Source organism: Perognathus longimembris, chromosome 10 (assembly GCF_023159225.1).
Source record: "Perognathus longimembris pacificus isolate PPM17 chromosome 10, ASM2315922v1, whole genome shotgun sequence".
Classification (NCBI taxonomy): domain Eukaryota; kingdom Metazoa; phylum Chordata; class Mammalia; order Rodentia; family Heteromyidae; genus Perognathus; species Perognathus longimembris.
The window spans coordinates 12,591,998-12,616,967 of record NC_063170.1 but is presented as its reverse complement, the minus strand read 5'-3'; the positions used below and the strand labels follow the sequence as shown (position 1 = coordinate 12,616,967).

Sequence of the window (24,970 nt, the reverse complement as noted above, 5' to 3'; positions counted from 1 at the left end):
GTCACGTGACCCGGCCTCCAGAAAGCCCAATCTCGTGTCGCTCCATAGGCGGTGCGGGTTTGTTTTAACGTCTGGCGCGCGATATGATGACGCCACGACGCTGACGCCGGAGAATGGCGGCGGCGGCGGCCGTGGCCGCGACCGGGAAACGGTCCGCAGAGCCGCGGAGACGCCGACGAGCCAGCCGCCCGCGCGAGGTGAGGCGGCGCGGCTCTGGGCGACGGCCGAATGGGCGGGAGGGACTGACGAGCTGCAGCCGCAGTTGTTTCCTGGTATACCAGGGCCCGCCCCTGTGCAGTCCGAAGCCTCGGCCCGAGTGCTCGGGGGCCTAAGGTGCCGGGGAGCAGGCTGATCAGTAGCTTCTCGGGGTCCCCGGTGTCCGAGAGTGTCTTGACCTCGAAACCTGCTGTCGTGGTCTGCCTGGTGGACTTGGGCGTATGCCCTGCCTCCTGTCCATCTGTCCCACGTCCACACTGGTTAGGTTGATTTCACCTGGTTGCCCTCACTGCCCCCGCGCCTGCTCCACATCTAGCGATTGAACGCCAGGTTACAGCGGGGCAATGGATCGCTTCCTTGTACTGGCTAGAAAACAAACCTGACACCTGCTTGCGTCGCCTGAATGGCAAACCTGTCATCCTTGCCAGGGGAAGCCTAGCAGTCACGCTCAGTCCTTTTCTGTGAACCTGCCGAAAATCGAGAGTCCTTCCCTACTTAGCACTGACTCCTTAGTGGCTAAAGGATAATGGCTTGTGGCATTCGTGAGTCTTCATATTGTGACAGAGGCCTAACCCCGTAATTAACACCTTAGCATTTCTGCACTGGCTACCTTTAGTAGTTTATTCTTGAAACTTGTGAGCTTCCTGTTAGCTCTTGAGGTTTCATGCCCTTCTTTAGATATACACTTTTCTTAGATCCTAATACTCTTTCCTTCCACTCCACCCTCACCCATCAGTATAGAAAACTTACATGTGTTCTTTAAAATCCACCCAAAAATTTAATGGAAAAGCCTCCCTTCACGTAGCAGCTAGCAGTATTATTTGCTGAATCTATTGGGATAGGTAACTGATTTATGAATGGATAGATTCATCTATATTATCATCAGGGCCAAGATCTGAGGTAACCATGGCAAACTCCTATGTATGGAAGTCCTGCAACCTGTACAACCTTGATGATCTAAAAGCTCTTGGGGTAGAATTGTGTGTCTGTGTGCTGGTGTTCCTGTACTTGGCTTGAACTCAGGGCCTAGGCACTGGCTCTTTGTTGTTTTTTGCTTTGCTTAAGGCTGGTGCTCCAGCATTTGAGCCACATCCCACTTTTGGTTTTTCTTTGTTTGATTGGAGAGGACTTTTCTTCTACCCTATCTGGTTTTGAACAGCTATCTCCAGATCTCAACTCCTAGATAGCTAGTATTGCAGTCATGAGCAACTGGCAGCCAGCATGGGATAATTTTTCAAGATATAAATTCAAGGGCTTTACTGGAAGGCGTGTGTGTGTGTGTGTGTGTGTGTGTGTGTGTGTGTTGCTATGTTGGGAATTGAATCTAGAGCCTTGTGGTACACCACCATCTGCCTTACATTTTCTTAAGATTTTAATTCAAAAGATGGGATCTGGGGTTAAAATATATATTTTGGAAAAAGGAAGAACTTTGGTTGTATTTCCTGGTTGAAGACCTGTGTCACTGCCTCAGGAAGTTATCTCTTTTGCCTAGTTGGAAGGGCTAGCTAGCTTTGGCTAATGGGCTTTGGACCTGGGTTCAGTTTCTGACTTCCATGAGAAGTCTGACTTCCTAGTTTCCTAACTCCAAAATAGGAATAATCATGCCCACTGCATGTTAATACATAGGAGATGCTTAGCACAGCTAAAAAAAAACACAAAAACTATTGCCACTATTATTACTAGTGGCAGTTTTTCCCAGAATGGCTCTTGTCAAAAGAAAAATCTGGACCTGGGGACTGGGAATGTGGCTTAGCGGTAGATTGCTTGCCTAGCATGCATGAGGCCCTGGGTTCAATTCCTCAGCACCACATAAACAGAAAAAGCCAGAAGTAGCACTGGCTGAAGAAGTAGAGTGCTAGCCTTGAGCAAAAAGAAGCCATGAACAGTGCTCAGGCCCTGAGTCCAAGCCCCGGGACCGGCAAAAAAAGAAAAGAAAAGAGAGAGAGAGAAAATCTGGACCTGGTGCTCATGCCTATAATCCTAGCTACTTGTGAGGCTGAAATTGGGAGGATTGTCGTGAAGTGTGCCTATTATTGTAGCTACATGGGAGTTGAGCTTGGGAAGAAAGCAAGAAGACCCTATTGCAAAAATTAGGGCTGGAGGAATGGCTCAGAAGTAAAAGTGTGAGCACTCAAGTTCAAACATCAACACCACTAAAAGAAAAGTTCATCTCCTCACCCCACCCCCTAGTGTTAGGGATCAAACGTAAGGCTCCAGACATGATGCCAATTAAATTCATGCTCTACCACTGAGCTACTAGCTCAGCTCCAGAAAAATTTCACATTAATAAATCTGTTTGCTCTTCAGACTAAGGTAGGTAAGAAGCATCATACTTAATTTTTCCTTGAGGGCATTTCAGTCCTCAAAGAAAGCTCTGATAATACTGCTTCACAATTTCACTAGGATATATACAGTTGGCTATTTATTTATGCCAGTCCTGGGGCTTTAATTCGGGGCCTGGGCACTATCCCTAAGTTTCTTTTGCTCAAGGCTAGCACTCTACCACTTGAGCCACAGTGCCATTGCTGGCCTTTTCTGTTTATGTGGTACTGAGGAATTGAACCCAGGGCTTCATGAATGCTAGGCAAGCACTCTACCACTAAGCCACATTCCCAGTCCTAGCTGGCTATTTAGGAAGTTAATTTGTTAGATAGTGGGTTTGCTAAATAAGTTTGTTGTCAAGGTCTAATTGTTCTTTTATGTAAAAGTTATATAAATGAGCTAGGGAAAGTGCAGACTTGAGGAAACCCGTTTGCCTCTAACACTTTGTTTTTATGTGTGCTGGTCTAGGGGCTTGACCTCAGGGCCTGGGCACTGTCCTTGAACCTCTCTGTGCTCAAGGCTAATGCTCTATCACAATGCCACTTCAGGCCCTTTCAGTTTATGTGGTACTGAGGAATGGAAGCCAGGGCTTCATGCATGCTAGGCAAGCACTCTACCACTAAGCCACATTTCCAGCCCTAAACAATATACTTTCACCTCTTATGATGGCACCTGGAATCGAATGGTCCTGCAGATCCTGGTGTCTATGGAATCTGAAGTAGAACACTGGGGTTCTCTTTGTTAGTCACAAGTTAATAGTTAAATGAATGAGACTTTAGTTTGCTCTTCCATTTCACTTTCTAAATGCATCTTATTTGGCCAACTTTAGAACTTCCCAACCCTGTGATGATGGGAATGTACTATAAGTATGCATTTCAGAAAAGGTGCTCAGGGATGTGGGAAAGGATTGAGGCCTTGACCTGAAGAGGTTGGGCTCAGCTGGACACTAGCTATTTCTAGCGTCTTTCCTATATGTCAAAAGCAGCCCCAGATGGGGGGCCTAAGAGACTTGGGTCCATGCTTGGCCACTATTTTCTCAGTGGCTTAAGGCAAGTTTCTCTGTTTTCTTGGTTTGTCACTTCAATAGAGGGTCAGTGGGACAGTAGTGACCAATGCTCACTTCCACTGCCACTGTCCAGCAAACTTGTGTTTTCCTTGAGAGTGTATATATCTGAATAAGAATTGAAGGTACAGAGCAGAATCAGATATGGTGTTGATGACTTGGTACAACTGGTTTAGTGTGACCCTCCTGGGAGAACTTTTCCTGAGGCTTTCTCAGCACCTATCCTGGCCACTGTCCTGGGTGTGTGTGTGTGTGTGTGTGTGTGTGTGTGTGTGTGTGTGTGTGTGTGTGTGTGTGGGAGCTGAAAAGTGTGTGTGTGTCTGTTGGGAGCAGAAAAGTGTGTGTGTGTGTGTGTGTGTGAATGCTGGGAGCAGAAAAGGCTCTATCCTTCCCAGGAGTTTTGCTAGCTATCACTGCTGTTTCTCATGGTTCTCATTGTTTCCTAAGCTACACGAGAAGAGAACTTAACAGATGTGATTGGAGTATGGAGCAGCTGTGATCACTTGGAGGATGTTGCCTGTGTCTCCCAGCCTTCAGAGTGAGCACCCTTTCTCTTTTTCAGTCTGTAGACTTCTTGAACTATGAAGTATCAGAAGTAGCTTACCTTTGAATCTTTCCTAATTGGAATAAGTGTGGCCCTTTACTGCTGACTTTAGATCCTTGCTCAGGCTTTGTTTAAAGTGAAAAGTCAGGACTTTTTTTTGTAGACCTTAGTTTTTCTCATCAGGGCCAGACCAGGGGTTGTATGCACATTTCAACTAAAAGAACCAGTATGTATATCTAGAGACAACAGTTTATTTGTGAATCTAGAGTTCTGCTTCCTCACCAGAAAGAAGTGACATCTGAAGAGTTTGTGTTGGTGGATGAGTTACTGTGCTTGGTTACTGTGCACAGTTTGCCTTTCTTCATAGTGGTTGTTGATGTTGCTTACTGGGTAGGAATCAGGGGCCAGGAGCCTATGTTCTGCCTCAGAATACTGGCCTAATAGCTTTCCATTTTTCTGAACTTTACTTCTTTGTGTTTTGTTTTGTTTTGCCAGTCCTAGGGCTTGAACTCAGGGCCTGAGCACTGTTCCTGGCTTCTTTTTGCTCAAGGCTAGCACTCTACCACTTAAGCCACAGTACCACTTCCAGCTTTTTCTATATATGTGGTGCTGAGGAATGGAACCCAGGGCTTTATGTATACAAGGTGAGCACTTTACCACTAGGCCATATTCCCAGCCCTGAACTTTACTTCTTTCTTATGATGAAGTCTTAGGCTTTCCTGAAGGAAGGGATGAGTCTGCAAAATTCCAAGTCCACAGTTGTAATCATTGGCCTCTGTGAGAAGAAACCTCCTTTCTTAATGTTTTTGTTTCTAGTGGTCCATGGAGAACCTCCTAGGAATTTGGGTAAGAGCTTTAGAAAATCCTTAAGAGTTTGTGTTGGTAGATGAATCCTTTTCTTGTGAGGAAAGATAAACTTCATTCTGTTGAGAATTATAATGACACACTGATTAAAATCTGAACTTTTAATCTGGTCTCAAAATTCTTTTCATTTCACAGCTGAGTGTGAGTGTGTGTGTGTGTGTGTGTGTGTGTGTGTGTGTGTTAAGGTGCTAGAGTTCCGACCCAGGGCCTTGTATGTGCTGGGAAAGTATTCTACCAGTAAACTTTACCTCCAGCTCCATATCCAGTGGATTTTTTTTTTTTTTTTGCCAGTCCTGGAACCTGAACTCAGGGTCTGGGCACTGTCCCTGAGCCTCTCTGTGCTCAAAGCTAGCACTCTACCACTTGAGCCTCAGCACCACTTCTGGCTTTTTCTGTTTATGTGGTACTGAGGAATTGAACCCAGGGTTTCTTTCATGCATGCTAGGCAAGCACTCTACCACTAAGCCACATTCTCAGCCCTATCCAGTCGATTGCAATCAAGGTCGTGGGTATGTTTCAAAGATAAACTTCGTGCTCAGGATTGATCTCACCACCTGAATTCAGGATCTTGGCTTACAGAAATCTGATGACCTTTGTGTGTTCCCTATGACCCTACCCTCTAAACTGCTACAGTAAAACCTACCTGGGACATCCTCTGCTTTCTTTGATGGGATCACTTGATGACTTCACCAGAGGCTGAGGAGATGTACTTACTTACCCTCAGTTATTAGTTAAATGAGTGAGACTTTAGTTGGGCCTTCTACTAGATGATCAGCTTTTTCTTTTTTAAACTTTTAAAGAATCTTTTTATTGTTATTATTTTGCTTCCCCCCCCCCACCTCCAGTGCTAGGGCTTGAACTCAGGGCCTGGGCACTATCCTCCAGCTTCTTTTGCTCAAGGCTAATACTGTACCACTTGAGCCACAGCACTACTTCTGGCTTTTTCTGTTTATGTGATATTGAGGAATCAAACCCAGGGCTTCATGCGTGCCAGGCAAGCACTCTACCACTAAGTCACATTCCCAGCTTCTTTTGTAGGTTATTATAAAGGTAGTGTACAGAGGGCTTAGCATTGCATAAATCAGGTAAAGAGTACATTTCTTTTTGGACAAAGTCACCTTATTCCTTAAGCTTTCCCAGTTTCTCTCCTATCCCTGCCCACAAGTTGTATAGTTCATTTTCAATATAATGTCTAGTGAGTATCACTGCTGCTTTTGTTCACTCTTTGTCCCTCCATTCTGATCAGCTTTTTCAGATGTCAGATTCTACACATCCAGTGACTTGCAGTGAATATCACAGGGGCGATTCCATATTCACTGCAGTGTATCTGAACTCTTCCTGCCACTTCCCAAACTGGGCTTCCTCTTATATCCCTGACCCTTTGTCTAGGCACTACTGAATGAGGAGGGGGAGTGCTGCTCTCCTTTCTCCCACTCCTGATGTCCAGCCTCTAGCCCTTGCCAGTTGTCTTATTGACATCTCTTGATTCTACCCTCTGTCTTCCTTCCTTTTTCAGCTGGTACTAGAGTTTGAACTCAGAGCCTAGTGTTTTTGAGGCTTGGTTGCTCGACAGGCACTCTTGCCATGTGAGCCACGCTACCAGCTTGGCCTTTTGCTAGTTATTTTGGAGATGGAGTCTCCCAGACTTTTCTGCCCCAGCTGACCTTGAAGTATGATTCTTCAGATCTCAGCTTCCTGAGTGGCTAGGATCATAAACATGAGCCATTGGCACATGGTTCCTCACACTTCTTTCGAAATACAGATCAGATAAGCTCTCTTCCTCTTGAACTCTTTGGTAGTTCTCCATCACTTCCCCAAAAGGCCCTGGTCCTTACCTGAACTTGTGCTGCCTTCTGTAATCAGTTCTTGTTGACCTTTCAAAGCTTCAGCTCCACCTCTAGTTTTGTAAACTCAAACTGCCTAATATCCTTTGAACTTCTGGGCCTTGGAGTGTGTTTTTCTCTGTGTCTGAATCACTGTTCCTACCTCTGGTTACTTGACATATTCTTGCTTCAAAATTCAGCAAAGGGATTCCTTCTGCCAAAGCCTTCCCTACCATTTGCCTCACTCTACATGTACCTACAATTGTTTTTCAATCTCAACAGCATGCTGTATTAGAATTACCTCTTTTTCCAGGCATAGTTGCACACCCCCCAATCATAGCACTAGGAAGGCTGTGGCAGGAAGATGGTGAGTTTTAGGTCAGCCAGTATAATGAGACCTTGTTTTACACTACCCCAAAGAATCTGTTTTTATGCTTTTCACTTAGGCAAAAGTTTAATGTCTTATCAAAATATAATCTGTATTGGGTCATGTCTTATTCATTCCTCCTTTCTTGACATCTGGTAGATGTTTAATAAACATTTTACCTGAATTGATCATTTCATTACCAATTCTGTATGCCATAATAAATTCTTAGCTGTCTTCAAATTGTAGCCCTCAGATAGATTTAGATAGGAAGGCAGTGACCTCTAGAAAGCAGTTACTTCAACCCCACCATCACTGGGTGTTAGTGGCAAAACTTTGATAAGCAAGTAGTGAGGCCTCTTAGATCTTCATCCCAAGGAAGCTGAGTGCCCTGATCTAGAGCCTAAGTCACAACTGGATTCAGATGTTGATATTCTAAGTTCAAGGGCCCCTCTGCCTCATGATATAGTCTAGTTTGTCAAATTACCTTCTGGCATTGTGATAAGGCTTGTGGTCCCAGGTTCACTGGGATAGATTCCAGCCAGCCTTGGATCTTATTTCAGTCTATGGTGAGCTAGGGAATTGTGAGACCATGTAAATTCCAGGAAGGATATTGTGCATAAGTGAAACAGTAAAAACCACCCATAAAGTGAGGCTAGGACAACACTCATGGTAGTATTTTGTTGTTTGTTGCAGTGGTACCAACCCTAATAGGAAGCCTAGAGGGCTGGGAGAGCCCACTCTCTATGGAAGCCTTGGAGAAGCAGCTTGCTGAGCCCTGGTGGGTGGTGGTGATGGAGGAGGTCTCTAACACTCTACACTCTTTTCAGAAAATATGAGTCAGAGTAACAAAGGGAGTGATTTTAACATTTAAAATATATAGGATTTCAAGCAGGAGAAGGGACCTAGGCAGAATAAGGAAGTAAGAGCTGTGACAGCTGAGTCTCATGTACTTTCCTGTCCCTATCTGTCTTGAAGAGCAACATGAGACTAAGACCCAGGGAGTTAAGTCAAGCCTTTCATCTAGACCCACCAATAATCTGACTCCATTTCAGTTCTTTTTTCTTCTTCTTTTATTTCTTTGTGTATGTGCGCATGCTGGTCCTTGGGCTTGAACTCAGGGCTTTGAGGGTTTTCCCCCCAAGGCTAGTGCTCTACCGCTTGAGCCACAGCTTCACTTTAAGCTTTTATAAGTTAATTAGAGATAAGAGTCTCATAGGCTTTCTTGCCTGGGCTGGCTTTGAACCTTGATCCTTAGATCTCAGCCTTCTAAGTAGCTAGGATTACAGGTGTGAGCCACCAGCACCCAACCAGACTGAGTTCTTAGGGACCAAAGCCATCCTCCTTTCCAGGGTTAGGCCTTCAGTTAAATCAGACTAGGCTTATTGACAAGGAGTGAAGGCAAGAAGGATGGCTGGTATCCCTTCAGGGGCATCCCCAGCTATACTGACTTGCTCTATTTTCTGTTACCATAGGTGTAGACAGGGCACTGCCTGAGGAGCAGGTCCTGCCACCCTCGCTGGAGAGGATGCCCCTGTGTCCGTGATGGGCTGTGGGACAAGCAAAGTCCTTCCTGAGCCAACCAAGGATGTCCAGCTGGATCTGGTCAAGAAGGTAGAACCCTTCAGTAGTACTAAGAATGATGCATACAAGCACTTCATCACAGAAGTGGAACATGTTGGCCCTGTCAAAGCTGGATTTCCAGCTGCCAGTCAATATGCACATCCCTCCCCCAGTGCCCCAACTAGTGGCCACACAGAGCCTCCCTCAGAACCACCACGCAGAGCCAGGGTGGCTAAATACAGAGCCAAGTTTGACCCACGTGTGACTGCTAAGTATGATATCAAGGCTCTGATTGGCCGAGGCAGCTTTAGCAGAGTGGTACGTGTGGAGCACCGGGCAACCCATCAGCCATATGCCATCAAGATGATCGAGACCAAGTACCGAGAAGGACGGGAGGTATGTGAGTCAGAGCTACGTGTGCTGCGCCGGGTCCGCCATGCCAACATCATCCAGCTGGTAGAGGTGTTTGAGACGCAGGAGCGTGTGTACATGGTGATGGAGCTGGCCACCGGTGGTGAACTCTTTGACCGCATTATTGCCAAGGGTTCCTTCACTGAGCGGGACGCCACGAGGGTTCTGCAGATGGTGCTAGATGGTGTTCGGTATCTACATGCCCTGGGCATCACACACCGAGACCTCAAGCCTGAGAATCTACTCTACTATCACCCAGGCACTGACTCCAAGATTATCATCACTGACTTTGGCCTGGCCAGTGCCCGAAAGAAAGGTGACGACTGCCTGATGAAGACTACCTGTGGCACACCCGAGTACATTGCTCCTGAGGTCCTAGTCCGCAAGCCCTACACCAACTCAGTTGATATGTGGGCGCTGGGGGTCATTGCCTACATCCTCCTCAGTGGCACCATGCCCTTTGAGGATGATAACCGCACCCGGCTGTACCGACAGATCCTCAGGGGCAAGTACAGTTACCTGGGGGAGGTGAGTCTGTTTTGCCTTTATTCTAAGGATGTTGGCAGGGGAACCTATGTGCATATTGTGGGGAGCAGCGTAACATGAAACTCTTCATCAGAGGGACATGCACTGAGCTGCACTGGTGAGGGCCAGGCAGATAATATAAGAATGGCAAAGTGAGACTAGCAGAGTATCGTATTTTTGGTTTCTCCTGAAAGTAAGCCCTCAAGTAAGGGCTTGGGGGCAGATAATTTCCATGGGAAGTGATTCCAGTAGCTTTAAGCTAATCAAAGGCAGAAAAAGGAATAAAGCCAATTCAAGAAGTGGGCTGCCACTGTTGGTTGTCAGAACCCATCCCCATTAGTGACCTGGGCCACTGAATTGTGCCACTGAAGGAAAGTGAGGGTTTTTCTTTGTTGTTGTTGTTGTTGTTGTTGTTGTTGTTACAATTACTGAGTATCTCATGAGTTGACAATTTCTTTGGGAAAATTAAATTCTCTGTTGCATCTTGGCAATGCTGAATGTCAACAAATGCTGGAGAAAGTCCTGTCAGAGAGGCAAAGAGATGTAGGCCCTGGCAAAGGGAAGCTGTTTCTAGGCACAGTAGCTGCATGTGCGCTCAAAGCTGATTGGAGGGACAAGGCCTCCTCAGCATTCCATGGGGACAAGCCAGAGTAAACACACTCCATCTCAGAGAGCAGATTCCTTCTCTTCTCAGTCTGGTTCTTCAAGGCAACCATGAGATCCTTGGGTGTCCATATCTTCTAGTTTGTTTTTTTTTTAAATAAGCTAGATCTGAACTTAAATGTTGGAATTTAGTTCACATATTTAAATAGCACCTGTGTGCTATTTAACACTTGACAATAAACATTAAATTTAAAAAAAGAGCTAGCTGGGGCTGGGAATGTGGCTTAGCAGTAGAGTGCTTGTCTAGCACGCACGAAGCCCTGGGTTCAATTTCTCAGCACCACCTAAACAGAAAAAGCCAGAAGTGGCACTGTGGCTCAAGTGGTAGAGTGCTAGTCTTGAGCAAAAAGAAGCCAGGAACAGTGCTCAGGCCCCGAGTCCAAGCTCCAGGACTGGAAAAACAAAACAAAACAAAAAAAGAGCTAGCCTATGGGCCATATTGAATCAACAGACCATCTGGTGCCTCTCACTTATAATCCTGGCTACTCAGAAGACTGAGATCTGAGGATTGCACTTTAAAGCCAGCATGGGCAGGAATGTCTATGAGACTCTTATGTCCAATTAACAACCAGAAAACCAGAAATGGTACTATGGCTCAAAGTGGTAGAACACTAGCCTTGAGCAAAAGAACTCAGTGACAATGCCCATGCCTGGAGTTAAAGCCCCATGAAAAACAAACAGCTGGGAATATGGCCTGGTGGCAAGAGTGCTTGCCTTGTATACATGAAGCCCTGGGTTCAATTCCCCAGCACCACATATATAGAAAACGGCCAGAAGTGGCGCTGTAGCTCAAGTGGCAGAGTGCTAGCCTTGAGCAAAAAGAAGCCAGGGACAGTGCTCAGGCCCTGAGTACAAGGCCAGGACTGGCAAGAAGAAGAAGGAGAAGGAGAAGGAGAAGGAGAGGAAGGAGGAGAAGAAGAAGAAGAAGAAACAAACAAAAAGGAGCAAGTTTGAGGCAGGTGCTATAATGGCCAGAAGTGGACAATCAGTAACAGCTATGGAGGTGTGACTTGGACTTTAGAAGATGTCTGAGAGATGTGAGACTGGGCAAAGTAGAACAGCATGCACATAAGTTCAGGAGAGAGCAGTAAGCAGACTCTTGGGCAGAGTCTCAGGGAGCAGGTACTCCTATAGGCACAATCATACAGGATCCTGAAGGGCACTCAGAAAGTTCAGCTATCTGAGTAGGAAGCTCAGAGAACTACATGAGGTTATAGCTAAAACTATTATCTTAATATAAATCCACAAGTGCCTAAAGGTTGACAGGCTGATGGTGCTTCAGGAATTCTGTCTCCTAGAGCTCTGCATGATCCCACACTGTTGAAGGTCTAGATGTTACTGACCATCCAGGCCATTTTTATGGCTCTTGCCTCAACACTTGCTCTTTTAAGTGTCCTCTGCAGGTGAGAATGCAGGAGTATGCAGTGTAGTTAAGGGAGGGATAGAGGTCTTCTAAGCTGCTGACAAAGGAAAGACTTGAAAGTCTGTAGATTCATCCTCCAAGAACTCCTATTCTGGCAATTGTTGATTGGGCAGTTTATCTAATTGGAACTTGCACAGTGTTATGAACTGGCTATTGATTATCTATAGTGGGGACTGACAGATGAATGGAGGAAAGACTAAACTCAGGCATATTGTTCCTATTGAAGCTGAAAGACTGGGTTTAAAGATTATGTACCCTCCTCTGCTGCTCCCAGTGTGTGTAAGCCTGGGCGCTGACCCTGGACTTTTGTGCTCAAGACTAGCACTCTGCCACTTGAGCCACACTCTACTTATGGCTCTTTGGTAGTTAGTGGGAGATAGGAGACTCACTGACTTTTCTGCCTAGGCTGGCGTTGAGTCATGGTTCTCAGATCTCAACCTTCTGAGTAGCAAGGATTACAGGTTTGAGTCACTGGTGCCCAGCTCCCTGCAGTCTTTGTTTGAGCTTTAGCTTAGTGCTTCTCTGAGTTGTACCGGATCATTTGTCAATAATAACTGGGAGGAATGTTTCTAGCTTCTCCTGAGGGGAGCAGCTGTGTTTGTTGGTGATGCCTTGGTTAGGTTCCAAATGCAACTGTTGACAGGCAGATGGGGCTGCCAGCCACCGGAGAGCACTTTCTTCTGGTGCTGGTACTAAAAGACAAAGCAGAGACTTAGACAGCTGCTGGCTGTGGACTCTGTCAGGGAAGGGTTTGGGACAGCATATGCTATGCATTTCTTAGTGCAAATTCAGTACTCTTAAAGGAGGAGGGAATATGAAAGGAGATGAGTTTGAGAAGAAAAATAGGCATTTGATCAGCGGTGCTAATGTAAGGAGAACAAATTGGAGGTGAAGGGAGGCACATGTGGCCTGATGTGAGGAAGGCCTGTATGAAGGTGAGAGGAGGCTAAAGGCATACAGAACCACCCTGAGAGGTGAATTTTCTGTCACAGCAGGCCAAGGCCCCACAAGGCTGAAGGAGCTGTTTTTAAAGGAATGATATAGGCGGTGAATCACTTGTAGACTCACACTAGAGGACTGATAGAGTCCTTCCAGGCAGAGCTGCTGTGCTTCACTTGACATGAAATGTGACATCCTTGGCCTGATGTCATTACTGTTGTCAAGAGTTCTATTCCTAGAGTCAGGGCGTATGAAGAGTCTCTTGGAAGATGGATGGCAGAGTGATGCCATCATCCGCTCTGCTGTCTGTCGCAGTCAGCAGCCCAAATTGCCACCCTCCTCCGCTTGGGTAGTCTGAGTCGTGGGTGAGCCTGGGTGACTACACCAGGAGCAAGTGGGCTTGAGCACAGGCCTCTCACAAAGCCTTGTCCAAGTGAATGAGTGCTGGGCAGATATTGCAGGTAGGTGGAGGAAGCTCACTCTGACCAGGGAATAAGAGGTAGCGCTGGGGCTGGGGCAGCAGTGGTGGTGGTCACTTTTCATGGATGGGTCTCTGAGCTGAAGGCTGGCCATCCACCCACTTGGGGCTTAAAGGCACTGAATTGTACACATCACCCTGTGGTAGGATGAGTGCTTAAGGCCAGAGGTGACATTTGTATTCCCATCTTAGCTCTTCTGTGACTCTGTTTACAGTGCTCTAGCACTGAAGCCATAGCTCTTATTTATGGCTTTGTGGTGATTAGTTGGACATAAGAGTCTCTCAGAGTTTCATGTTTGAGCTGGCTTTGAACTGTGATTCTCATACATCAGCCTTTTGAATAGATAGGATTGTAGGCATGAACTACCAGTACCCAGCTTTTGCTCCTCTTCTCCTCCTCTTCCTCTTTTTTCATGCTAAAGAAATGAGTCTTGGGTTGGGAATATGGCCTAGTGGTAAAGTGCTTGCCTCACATACATAAAGCCCTGGGTTTGATTCCTCAGCACCACATATATAGAAAAAGCCAGAAGTGGTGCTGTGGCTCAAGTGGTAGAGTGCTAGCCTTGAGCAAAAAGAAGCCAGGGATAAACAGTGCTCAGGCCCTGAGTTCAAGCCCCAGAACTGGCAAAATTTAAAAAAAAGTCTTTCTAGATTGCTTAGGCTGATCCTGAACTCATAGACTCAAGTGATTTTCCTGCCTCAGTCTCTCTAGTTGGATTCTCCACTTCTAAAAGTGACTCTATTAACTTAAGCTAATTTTTAAAAATGCAAAAAGGAAGGAAGGCTGGCTAACACTTATCCTGGGATTTTGGAAGATAAAATGAAATGCAAACACTGTGGCACATGTTGGTGCTGTCAGGGTGATAGATATTGGCACCTATGGGGTATAGAGATGCAGCCTGGTTTATGTATGCTGACTCTTCCTATTCCCTGAAGTCACAGGGTGCAGTGAATTAAACAAAGAGAAGACTTTATCTCAGAGCTGGAGGCATGGTTCAAGTAGTAGAGAGCTTGCCCAGCAGTGAGGCCCTGAATTCCAACTCCAGTCCCACCTAAAACAAAAATAAAAGATCTTACCCTAAGCCCTGGGTAAGTCTGCCTAAGTGACATGGGAGAGTCAGATAACCATATGTACCCTGGCAGCAGAGTAAAGTGCAGGGAAGTCCAGGGCGTCTCCCAGTTTGTGCTTGAATCCTGCTGCACGCTTTGATTGCCTCATGTTTCCACTCCAGTGCTAGGGTGGCTTGTACTGGACCAGTTCACTCACCTCTCTTCCCTTACAATCCCCTGCTTTCAGAGTCAAAGGATGGTATTCCTACATCTGTCTCAGTAGCTGGTAGCACAAGAAAACACAAATTAATGGAGAATTCTTTCTGTGGCTGCTGGATGTGAAGTGTTTAAGATCTTCCTCTACTTGTCCAGAAAGGATCCCACAGGAAGGGCAGTCTTCACTTCTCCATGTTTTCAACAGATGATGTCTCCTTCATCCATTGCAGGAGCGAAACCCGTAGGCCAGATCTCCGATTAGTCTCTGGGAAGTGGCATAGTTTGGGCCATTTGTCACTGTGGTTGGAGATTTATCCTTGGTTGGAAACCTTTTTTACGAGGTAGGGGCAGCTGTTCCAGGGGTGGGGGAAGGAAAGCTAGGAGACAGGCTCTTAGCGGAGAAGAGCAAAGCCCTTTAATGTGCCAACTCTGGATGAACCGCTAGGTTCATTAGAGTCTAATCCTCTAGCATTCCCTTCCCCCGACCTCCACATTGTTGGGAACTGAACAAGCCTTGCCCATGCCAAGCAAGTGCTCTACCACTTGAACTATATACCCCCGCTCTTTTATTTTTATTTTGTTTTTGAGAGAATCTTGTACTACCTTTCCCCGGGCAGGCCTTGAACTTGTAATCCTCTTGCCTCTGAGAAACTGGGGTTACAAGCAAATGCGTTCATGCCCAGCTTAGTCTTCTAGGCAGTCTCCTATTGTTTCTGGCTCTGCTTGCACACTTCTGGAGAGCAAGACCTTCCCTGTGGTGGCAGAAGTGGATGCCACCCCCACATGGTTGTATTCAGCCTTTCCTACTGAAAGGCCTCTAACCACCTCCAGCAGCTCTCTAGCCCAGGTCAGAGCTGCTTTTCATCACAACCATTTTCCACCCCCAGCCCTCAATGTCTCTGCAACAAAAGGGAATACATTCCTTGTGCTCAGAGTCATCACTGGTGTGCCCGCTGTCCCCTCCCTTTCCTGCTCTTTTCATTGTCTCTCCATCTGGACACTACCGCCCTCTCATAGTCCCTGTTGCTTCTAGGCTCTCAAGTTCTGGGCTCTGCCAGGCTGTCATCTCTCCCACATTTGGACCTCTTCAGAGCCACTCATGGCTTCCCACGTTCCTCCCCTCTGCCCTCACTGAGATGGAGCTGTCTCTCTCTGATGAAGGGATGTTTCATGGTGACCTGGTCCAACCATCCCCACTGCCTGTGCCTTCTTCCTTACTCCTCCTGTTATACAGGATCACTTTTCTTCCTGCCTAAATGTCTTGGTTTGTGTGTCTACTGATGCCTACATGGTACCCATGGTACCCAGCTGGCTGAAGCCAAAGACTTAAGTCACCTTCATCTTCTCACACATTCTTCCATTCCATGTTGACCAAGTAGCAGCTGCACTAGATATTAGAATAAGAAAGTTGGTGGTTTTTTTGTTTGTTTGTTTTTTGGCCAGTCCTGGGCCTTGGACTCAGGGCCTGAGCACTGTCCCTGGCTTCTTTTTGCTCAAGGCTAGCACTCTGCCACTTGAGCCACAGCGCCACTTCTGGCCGTTTTCTAGATATGTGGTGCTGGAGAATCGAACCCAGGGCTTCACGTATATGAGGCGAGCTCTCTTGCCACTAGGCCATATTCCCAGCCCTGTTTGTTTGTTTGTTTTTTAAGCTAGCTTGGATTTTGGAAACCAATTGGCCTCAATAAACCTTTCAATGGAAATAAGATATTGCTCTACCTAGAACCTTCCAGAGCTATGCCAGGGCATCGTTGAAAGCAGACATTGCTCCAAGTGCTGGTGACTCATGCCTGTAAACCTAGCTACTCAGGAAGCTGAGATCTGAAGATCTCGATTCAAAGCCGGCCCAGACAGGAAAGGCTATATGATTCTTATTGTCAGTTAACCAGCAAAAAAGCCAAAAATGGAGCTGTGGCTATGGCTCAAAGTGGTAGAGTGCTAGCCTTGAGCAAAAGAGCTCAGGGACAGCACCTAGGCCCTGAGTTCAAGGGCTAGGACCACACACATACACACAAAAGGGCAAACATTGCTTGGTTGCTCACGGGTTGTCAACATTCTCCTCATTCAGTGAACAGACAGAATTTGTGTGTGTGTGTGTGTGTGTGTGCGCGCGCGCGCGTGTGCGTGCACTGGTCCTGGATCTTGAACTCAAGGCCTGGCCTCTGTCCTTGAGCTTTTATGCTCAAAGCTAGCACTCTACCACGAGCCACAGCTCCATTTCTGGCTGTTTGGTAGCTAATTGGAGATAAGAGTCTCACAAACTTAAATACTCAAGCTGGATTTGAACCACTATCCTCAGAGTAGCTAGGATTTACAAGCATGCTTGGCTCGGAATTTATTTATTTATTTTGCCAGACCTAGGACTTGAATTCAGGGCCTTAACACTGTCCCTGGCTTCCTTTTGCTCAAGGCTAGCACTCTGCCACTTGAGCCACAGCACCACTTCTGGCTTTTTCTATATACGTGGTGCTGAGGAATTGAACCCAGGGCTTCATGTATACGAGGTAAGCACTCCACCACTAGGCCATATTCCTAGCCCCTTAGGATTAAAAAAAAAATTGTTTTAGTGTATGTGTGTGTGTGTGTGTGCGCACACACACACACTACTATTGGGGCTTGAACTCAGAACCTTATGTTCTTGCTTAGCTTTTTTGCTCAAAGCTAATGCTTTACCACTTGAACCATATCCCCACTTTCAGCTTTTTATTGGTTGATTAGAGATAAGAGTTTCTTGAACTTGTTTGCCTGGGCTGGCTTCAAATCCCAATTCTCAAGATTTCAGCCTTCTAAATAACTAGGATTACAGGTGTGAGCTACTGGTGGCTAGCTTAGAATCCTTGACTCTCAAGTTCTATTCGGTTTTCCTTTTATCCATCCTCCTTCCCCTTCACTTAGTAGGCACAAATGGGGGCACAAGATTACATCTTGTTACTCATCTCAAGTTTCAGAACTTTACTAGCCTTTGAGTTGTCAAGCCTTTTTGTTTTTGTCTTCCTTTCTCTCCCCACCCCCCTTTTTCCAGTAATGGGGCTTGAACTTAATGCCTGGGTGCTGTCCCTGACCTCTTTTGCTCAAGGCTGGTGCTCTACCACTTTGAACCACAGCTCCACTTCCAGTTTTCTGGTGGTTAGTTGGAGATAAGAACCTCACAAACTTTCCTGCCAGGACTGACTTTGAACCTTGATCCTGAGTAGCTAAGATCATAGACACGAGCTATTGGCACTTGGCCCTCCCTCTCTCCCTCCTTCTCTCCCTCCTTCTCTCCCTCCCTCTCTTCCTCCCTCCCTCCCTTCCTTTCCTTCTTTTCCCCTCTCTCTCCCTCTTTATTTCTTTCTCCCCTCCCTCCCCCCTCTCTCTTTTTCTTTTTTTCTTTCTTTCTTTCATGTGTGCACTTGGGGCCTTACACATGCTAAGCAAGCACTCTACCACTGAGCTATTTATTTGTTTGCTTGTTTAGAGAGAGTTTCACTATGTTGCCCATGCTGGTTTCTTAATGCCTCGGCTCAAGAGATTCTCCAGCTTCATTCAGCCTTTTGCATAGCTGGAATCTGCCTCTTTTTAGAACTCCAGGATTGGGTATGTAGTTCAGTGATGTTCAATCTGTAGCACCACAAAAAACCAAACCAAAACAAAACCTGTTCTCAGATGATGACAGTAGTATATATACCTGTAGTTCCAGAATCAGAGATGGGAGGATTACTGTAGCCCAGGATTTTTAAGACCAGCCTGGATAACATAGCCAGACACCTGTTTTAGAAAAACAAAGACCAGCTGTGTATCATACTGCATGGTTGAAATCCTAGTATTCAAGAGGCTAAGGATATCAAGTTCAAGGTTAGCCTGGGATAAATAGTGAGACCCTAGCTCAAAATAAAAATAACAGGGGCTGGGGATATAGCCTAGTGGCAAGGGTGCCTGCCTCGGATACATGAGGCCCTAGGTTCGATTCCCCAGCACCACATATACAGAAAACGGCCAGAAGCGGCGCTGTGGCTCAGGTGGCGGAGTGCTAGCCTTGAGCGGGAAGAGGCCAGGGACGGTGCTCAGGCCCTGAGTCCAAGGCCCAGGACTGGCCAAAAAAAAAAATAAAATAAAATAAAAATAAAAATAACAAAATCCCTTTCACTTCTTCCCTTGCCACTTCCTTTTTCATGCTGCCTACCCCTTGCCAGGCCCCTGGCCGGGGGTGGGGGGCCAGGGGGAGGGTCTCAGGGTATGGATCTTGATAAAGGTCTAGAAGCCTGGGATGGTGTGTTGATCTGAAGAGGGCATGCTGGTTCCACTACCATTAAGTGTCTAATCCTGTTAAATTTTTCAAAACCCTTATCCTTCTGGGCACCATCATTGTGTGCTGTTCTTGTTGTCATTGGAGAGTTCTGGTCTCTTCATAAATTCAAATCTTTTTTCCCCAGAATGTCTTCTGTGCCCTTTTCTGTGCTCTCATTCAGGCCCACGTAAGTACAGAAAGGAGGCCTTTGAAGGTGGGAGTACTAGGCCTGAAAATGCAAAAAATACATCTAGAGACAAAGCTGAGGGAAGGACTGAGTCATAGTAGCTCAGCTCAGCTCCATTCCCCCTCCCTCCTTTCCCTGGCTGCTCTGTTGTGGAAGAGCCTGCTGGAGAGCCTTCTCAGAGTCATGGGCTGGACAAGGGGCCCAAGCGATCAGCTGTCACTGGGTGTGCTATGTATCTTGCATGCAGTCCAGGAATAGGGAAAAAAGATAGGAGGCCTTCTACCACTTTGAGCTACAGCACCACTTCCAGTTTTTCAGTGGTTAATTGGAGATGAGAGTCTCATGGATTTTCCTGCCTGGCCTGGTTTTGAACTGTAATCCTCAGATCTCAGCCTCCGGAGTAGCTAGGATTATAGGCATGAGCCACCAGCACCCAGCTCCCTCCTCTTCTTTGTGATTTTATGTAATGCCAGGAGTTAGGTACCCTAATTGTAAAGGGACAGGGGGACCTTTGGGGATTTTAGACTCTGAGAAAGGCAGCCAACTTGATGATCAGAACAGAGGTCCTGTCACTTTTCCCACAACTTAGGCTTAGTCCTCAGCTCCCACTCATCCAGCTCCAGAAATTTGTGGAGAATGTAGATAGGAGAGTGTAGGTACTGAAGCTATGTTCTGACCCCAGAGTAGGCTGAATACTTAATGTCTAGAGATAAAGCCAGTTAGCTTATTAATATTTCCTGGCAGTTCATCACAGATGGAAGCCTCTGGGAGACTGCTATTTGGAGTCTGTCCCATCTGTCAGCCCACCAAGGCCCATGACTATCCCTGGTCTGCCCCAAGTATAATGTACTGAGGCCAGAGCTCTGTCCTTCACCTAAAGCAAGCAGTTAGTACTGTGGAAACCGAAGGCCATGTTGCTTAGCATTTTTCTTTTTCACACCTGGAATGCTTCACAGCTACTCAGATGTAGGCTGACAGACATACTTGGGCTCCAGGGGCCAAAGTATTTGGGGAAGCAGGTAGGATGGGTATTGAATACTTTCTCTTAGAAGGTGCTGTATTGGACTTGGGGCCGGAAGTGTGGTATTGGGTGAGAGTGGAAGACCTTACTTATCTTGTTTGAATTCTGTTGGAGGCCTTGGCAGGGCTTCTAGGGGCTGCTATTCTGGAGTCAACATAAGCTTTTGCTCACTGTCAGCAGGCTGGATGAGGACCACCTCCCTGTGTTCCCTCCTTGATTTCCCTCAGCAAATTCTTCATCATACCAGGATTAAGCTAAGGACCATTGGTCACGAAGAGTTGAATCACATTGGCTTAGGGACACCTCCCCCTTTTGCCCCCCTCCACACAGCTGCTCCAAGCTCTTCAAAGATGCGGCACATTGGAGCCTGCCAGAGAGGGCTGGACTGGCCCTCAGACAAATAAGTCCATCGGTATTCTGCACACAGCTGCACGTACATAGTAATTGATGAGGCGAGCGTCTTGGGGAGCAAGAGGGGTGGATCAATCTGGCTCGCTTTGGCACTAACAGGCTGGCTGCTTGACAAGCAGTAGGGGTCGGTGCCTAGTGTGAGCTTGTGCCACTCTGGAGATGGTGATGCTTAAAGCCCACAAGTAAGGTCTGGTGAGAGACCCTTCTATGACTGCATTGGGCTGGTTCTGAGCTGTGGGGGGTCCATGGTTTGGCTGGATGTAGCGGATATGAGGTGGAGGAGCCTCTGATCTATCTGTGCTTCAGATTCCTAGCTTGTGAATCTAGTGTTACCTTTGCAGATGAATTGTCCCTCTTCTGAACAGACTAGACTAAGGGGCAGGAGCAGAATCTGTTATCCAGCTTGAGCTTTCAGCTGTCTTGAAGCAGTTTTCACAACAGATCAAGTGGGGCTTCAGTAAGGACCCCAGTCAGTTCTTTCCTTGGAGACCAAAGAAGGACGGGGCAGCATGGATATTCTGACCCAATCTGTCCAGCTTGGGGTTTGCCATGTCCATTGGAGGCTTTTGTTAGGCTTGCTGTCTCCTCTCCCTCTTTTTTGCGCTGGTGAATGCAGGGCCTCACACTCTTGGCTTAGCTCTTTCACACACAGCTGGTGCTTTATCACTTGAGCCTACACCTCCACTTCTGCTCCCATCCTTCTTGAATGACAGAGGCTCTGGTTTGGTCTGGAATGGCTGGTCCAAAAGCATCTCCTTGTGTTTAAGTGGCAGCAACAATCCATAGTTTTCTTGATCTGTGCATCCAAAGCTTTTTGGTTAACTGTGAAGCTCAGTTATTTTGTCTGTAGGCCTCACTAGTAAAGCCAGAGCTGCCCAGGCTCACCAGGGTATATGGATACACTTTCCTGGGGAGGGGTGGCTACTGCTCTGGCACTGCACACTGCTCTCAGACATCAGAGGCCTTGGCTTTCTCTTTCGTAAAGGACAGAATCTCAGAAGATCTGGCCTGATGGCGAGAGTGCTCCTGTGGCTGTTTGGCAGTATAGGTCACTCAGTTCCTGTCACTCCGTTTAGTAAATGTTTAGATCTGCCCTCCAAAAGGCAGATCAGTATAGCAGCCCAAGCCTTCATCTAAGCTCCTTTCTCCTGTCCAGCAGTGGGAAAGGGTACAGCAAGAAGCAAAGGAACCCAAGTGAGGTAGCAGTAGTCAGTGGGTATGTTGGTGTGCTATATGGCCATGCCACTGGTCAGAATGTGGGCTCTCAAGAACCCTCTGGAGGGGCTGGGGATATGGCCTAGTGGCAAGAGAGCTTGCTTCGTATACATGAGGCCCTGGGTTCGATTCCCCAGCACCACATATACAGAAAACGGCCAGAAGTGGCGCTGTGGCTCAAGTGGCAGAGTGCTAGCCTTGAGCAAAAAGGAAGCCAGGGACAGTGCTCAGGCCCTGAGTCTAAGGCCCAGGACTGGCCAAAAAAAAAAAGAACCCTCTGGAGGGCTGGGGATATGGCCTAGTGGCAAGAGCGCTTGCCTTGTATACTTGAAGCCCTGGGTTCGATTCCCCAGCACCACATATACAGAAAATGGCCAGAAGTGGTGCTGTGACTCAAGTGGCAGAGTGCTAGCCTTGAGCAAAGAGAAGCCAGGGACAGTGCTCAGGCCCTGAGTCCAAGGCCCAGGACTGGCAAAAAAAAAAAAAAGAAAAAGAAAAAAAGAACCCTCTGGAGAACATGTACAAGGGTTTCCTAAGGTAAAGGGTACCATGGCATGGAGCGGAATCCATGCACTAGGAAGGAAAGCAGTGGTACTCTTGACATCCTAAAAGATCCTTGTGCATCAAGCTCAGAGAAGGGCCTAGCCTCTTTCTCTCTCTCTCTTTTTCTCCTTCCTGCTCTCCCCCCCCCTTCATTCTTTTTTCTTTTTTTTTGCCAGTCTAGGGACTTGAACTCAGGGCCTAGGCACTGTCCCTGAGCTTCTTTTGCTCAAGGCTAGCACTCTACCACTTGAGCCACAGTGCCACTTCTGTCTTTTTTTGTTTATGTGGTACTGAGGAATCGAACCCAGGGCTTCATGTATGTTAGGCAAGCTCTCTACCACATTCCCAGCCCTCCCACCCCCTCTTTCTTTCTTTCTCTGGTATTAGCACAAAAAACTTGTTCCATGGGCTGGGACTGGCAAAAAATAAACTCAAACTTGTGCTAGGGTATAGAAAACTTGCACTTGAGGCCTCAAGCTCCCCTTGCCTTTTTCATTCAAGACAAGTACTCTGCCACTTGAGCCACACCTCCACTTCTGGCTTTTTTTTTTTTTTGCCAGTCCAGGGTTTTAAATTCAGGGCCTCAATACTGTCCCTGAGCTCTTCAGCTCAAGGCTAGTACTATACCACTTGAGCCACAGCACCACTTCCAGTTTTCTGGTGGTTAATTGGAGATAAGAGCCTCAAGACTTTCCTACCCTGGCTGGCTTTGAACCACCATCCTCATATCTCAGCCTCCTGAGTAGCTAGGATGACATATGTGAGCCACCAGCACTCAATACAGTTTGTGTGTTTTTTTTTTAAGAGTTCCCTGGGTTAGTGGACATTCTTTTCCTCCCTAAAAGCACCAAAAGCAGCCTAAAAGCACCACCAAAAGCAGCCTCTGCCCGGTAGCCTGGGCCAGCATTGAGTGGGCAAGGGAGGGTGAGATTGGTGCATGGGATCCGATAGTGTCTTTCCCTAGGGAGTACAGAGATGCTGGCAGGTTCCAGTGCTTGGTGGTGACATCATCCAGAAGGGTGGGCAGTGTTGACTGCTTCTCTAACGCTTGTTCTTGTCCTCCAGCCCTGGCCCAGTGTGTCCAACCTTGCCAAAGACTTCATTGACCGCCTGCTGACAGTGGACCCTGGAGCTCGCATGACTGCTCTGCAGGCCCTGAGGCACCCATGGGTGGTGAGCATGGCAGCTTCTTCATCCATGAAGAATCTGCACCGATCCATCTCCCAGAACCTCCTCAAGCGTGCTTCCTCTCGCTGTCAAAGCACCAAGTCTGCCCAGTCCACACGTTCCAGCCGCTCCACACGCTCCAACAAGTCCCGCCGTGTGCGGGAGCGAGAGCTGCGGGAGCTCAACCTGCGCTATCAACAGCAGTATAATGGCTGAACCACCAGCTGTGACTTAGACATGCCACGGTCTCAGCCTAGCTGCTTTCTGCTGTGCCTTCTGGGATCAGTCCCCTCTCTGGAGGTAGGCCTCATGGCTAGTGGCGCATAGAGAATGTGTGGCTTCAGCCCCTTCTCTGTGGCTTAGTAATCTCTGTCCTTACCATGGGTATGTCCCACCTGGGGACCTTTCCTGGCACTGCTACCCCTTTTGGTGGGCAGTCCTCTGGATGAGTTGGGGAAAGGGACAGGACCTAATCATCACTTACCCTCTTATCCTTTGACTTTTTCCCAGACCAAAGTGGCCTAAGTGCCGGGTGGAGGGATTCTTAGGGTCCAGGACCTTTGGGACTGTTCTTTTTAGACGTCCGTTCCTTCTTCCACAGAACCTTCTTTCCTAGCTCTCTACATTCCATGTCATTCTAAGCCTTAAGATTGTGCTCCAGCTGAGTGCTGATGGCTCACAGCTATAGTCCTAGCTACTCATGGCTAAGATCTGAGGATTATGGTTCAAAGACAGCCTGGGAGACAAATTTGAGACATTGTTATTTCCAATTAACCAGCAAAAGCCAGAATTGGAGGCACAGTTCAAGTGATAGAGCCCAGCGTGAGTGATAGAGCTGAGCAAGAGCACAAGCCCTGAGTTTAAGCCCCAGTACACACACACACACACACACACACACACACACACACACACACACACACACACACACACAGTGCTTCAGTGGGATCTCTAACCTTGACTTTAGCTATGATTCAGACTACAGGTGCTTAAGCTAGACTCCTTGCCTCCGGTTACATTTAAGGAGTCCTCACCTTTCAGATGTCTTCCTTCATGGTGCCATCAAAAACCCTTCCTAGCCCTAAGACTTGCCAGGACCTCTGGTGGTAGAGCTGTGGCATGGACTTTTAGGCTTGTTGGTGATAGGCTTTAACCCCCTCTTTGTAAGTGGGTTCCTGCTCAGAGTCCTCAGTACCTTCTTGCAGAACCCACTGTTGCCCCCTCTCCCTTGGATGCCTATTGCATTTCCCAGAAGTTTCCTTCCCAACTATGAGGTGGGAAGGTTAACAAGAGTCCCACCGCTGCTACCTGGGGGGTTGGGACACCTGAGCCAAGGCAGAGGGCCCCCTGGTTCCATCCTTTGGCACTGCCCATTGCCCTTCCCCTCAGGTGCTGCTTTGCCCTCCTCTACAGCTTAATGATGGCACCATCTAGTGTCCGACTTAAGTATGCACAGCCTTCTTGCACAGCTTCTGTCCTCCAAATTAAAATGGAAAGGAAGGAGTTGATGCATTAGTAAAGGGTCCTGGACTGTTCAGTTACCCTTCTGCTCTGCTTCTGTGCACCTCTTCCTGGAACTTAGCCATACTGTGTAATTGGCCTCTGAATTCTGGGTGCCTGGGATACTAGCCTTGCTGTGAGAGCTGCCTTGCCCTGTCCACTTCCTTTCACAGCATTAACCTTCTACTTTGGGCCCTG

The 24,970-nt window shown here is 47.3% G+C and overlaps 1 protein-coding gene across 1 annotated transcript; it reads left to right on the top strand.

Moving 5' to 3' along the window:
* Window positions 1-86: 86 nt before the first annotated feature.
* Window positions 87-24,063, top strand: Pskh1 (protein serine kinase H1). The gene is made up of 3 exons (XM_048355294.1): window positions 87-197; window positions 8,672-9,698; window positions 23,174-24,063. Exons 2-3 carry the CDS (start codon window positions 8,742-8,744, stop codon window positions 23,489-23,491), a joined length of 1,275 nt encoding a protein of 424 aa, XP_048211251.1. The 5' UTR covers window positions 87-197; window positions 8,672-8,741; the 3' UTR covers window positions 23,492-24,063.
* The last annotated feature ends 907 nt before the right edge of the window (window positions 24,064-24,970 follow it).

What these genes read in the sequence shown, in the direction of transcription:
- Pskh1 (XM_048355294.1), top strand. Translation starts at nt 8,742, where the DNA reads ATGGGCTGTGGGACAAGCAAAGTCCTTCCTGAGCCAACCAAGGATGTC. An exon ending in AGTACAGTTACCTGGGGGAG is followed by an intron (nt 9,699 to 23,173) that starts GTGAGTCTGTTT and finishes CTTGTCCTCCAG; the next exon opens with CCCTGGCCCAGTGTGTCCAA.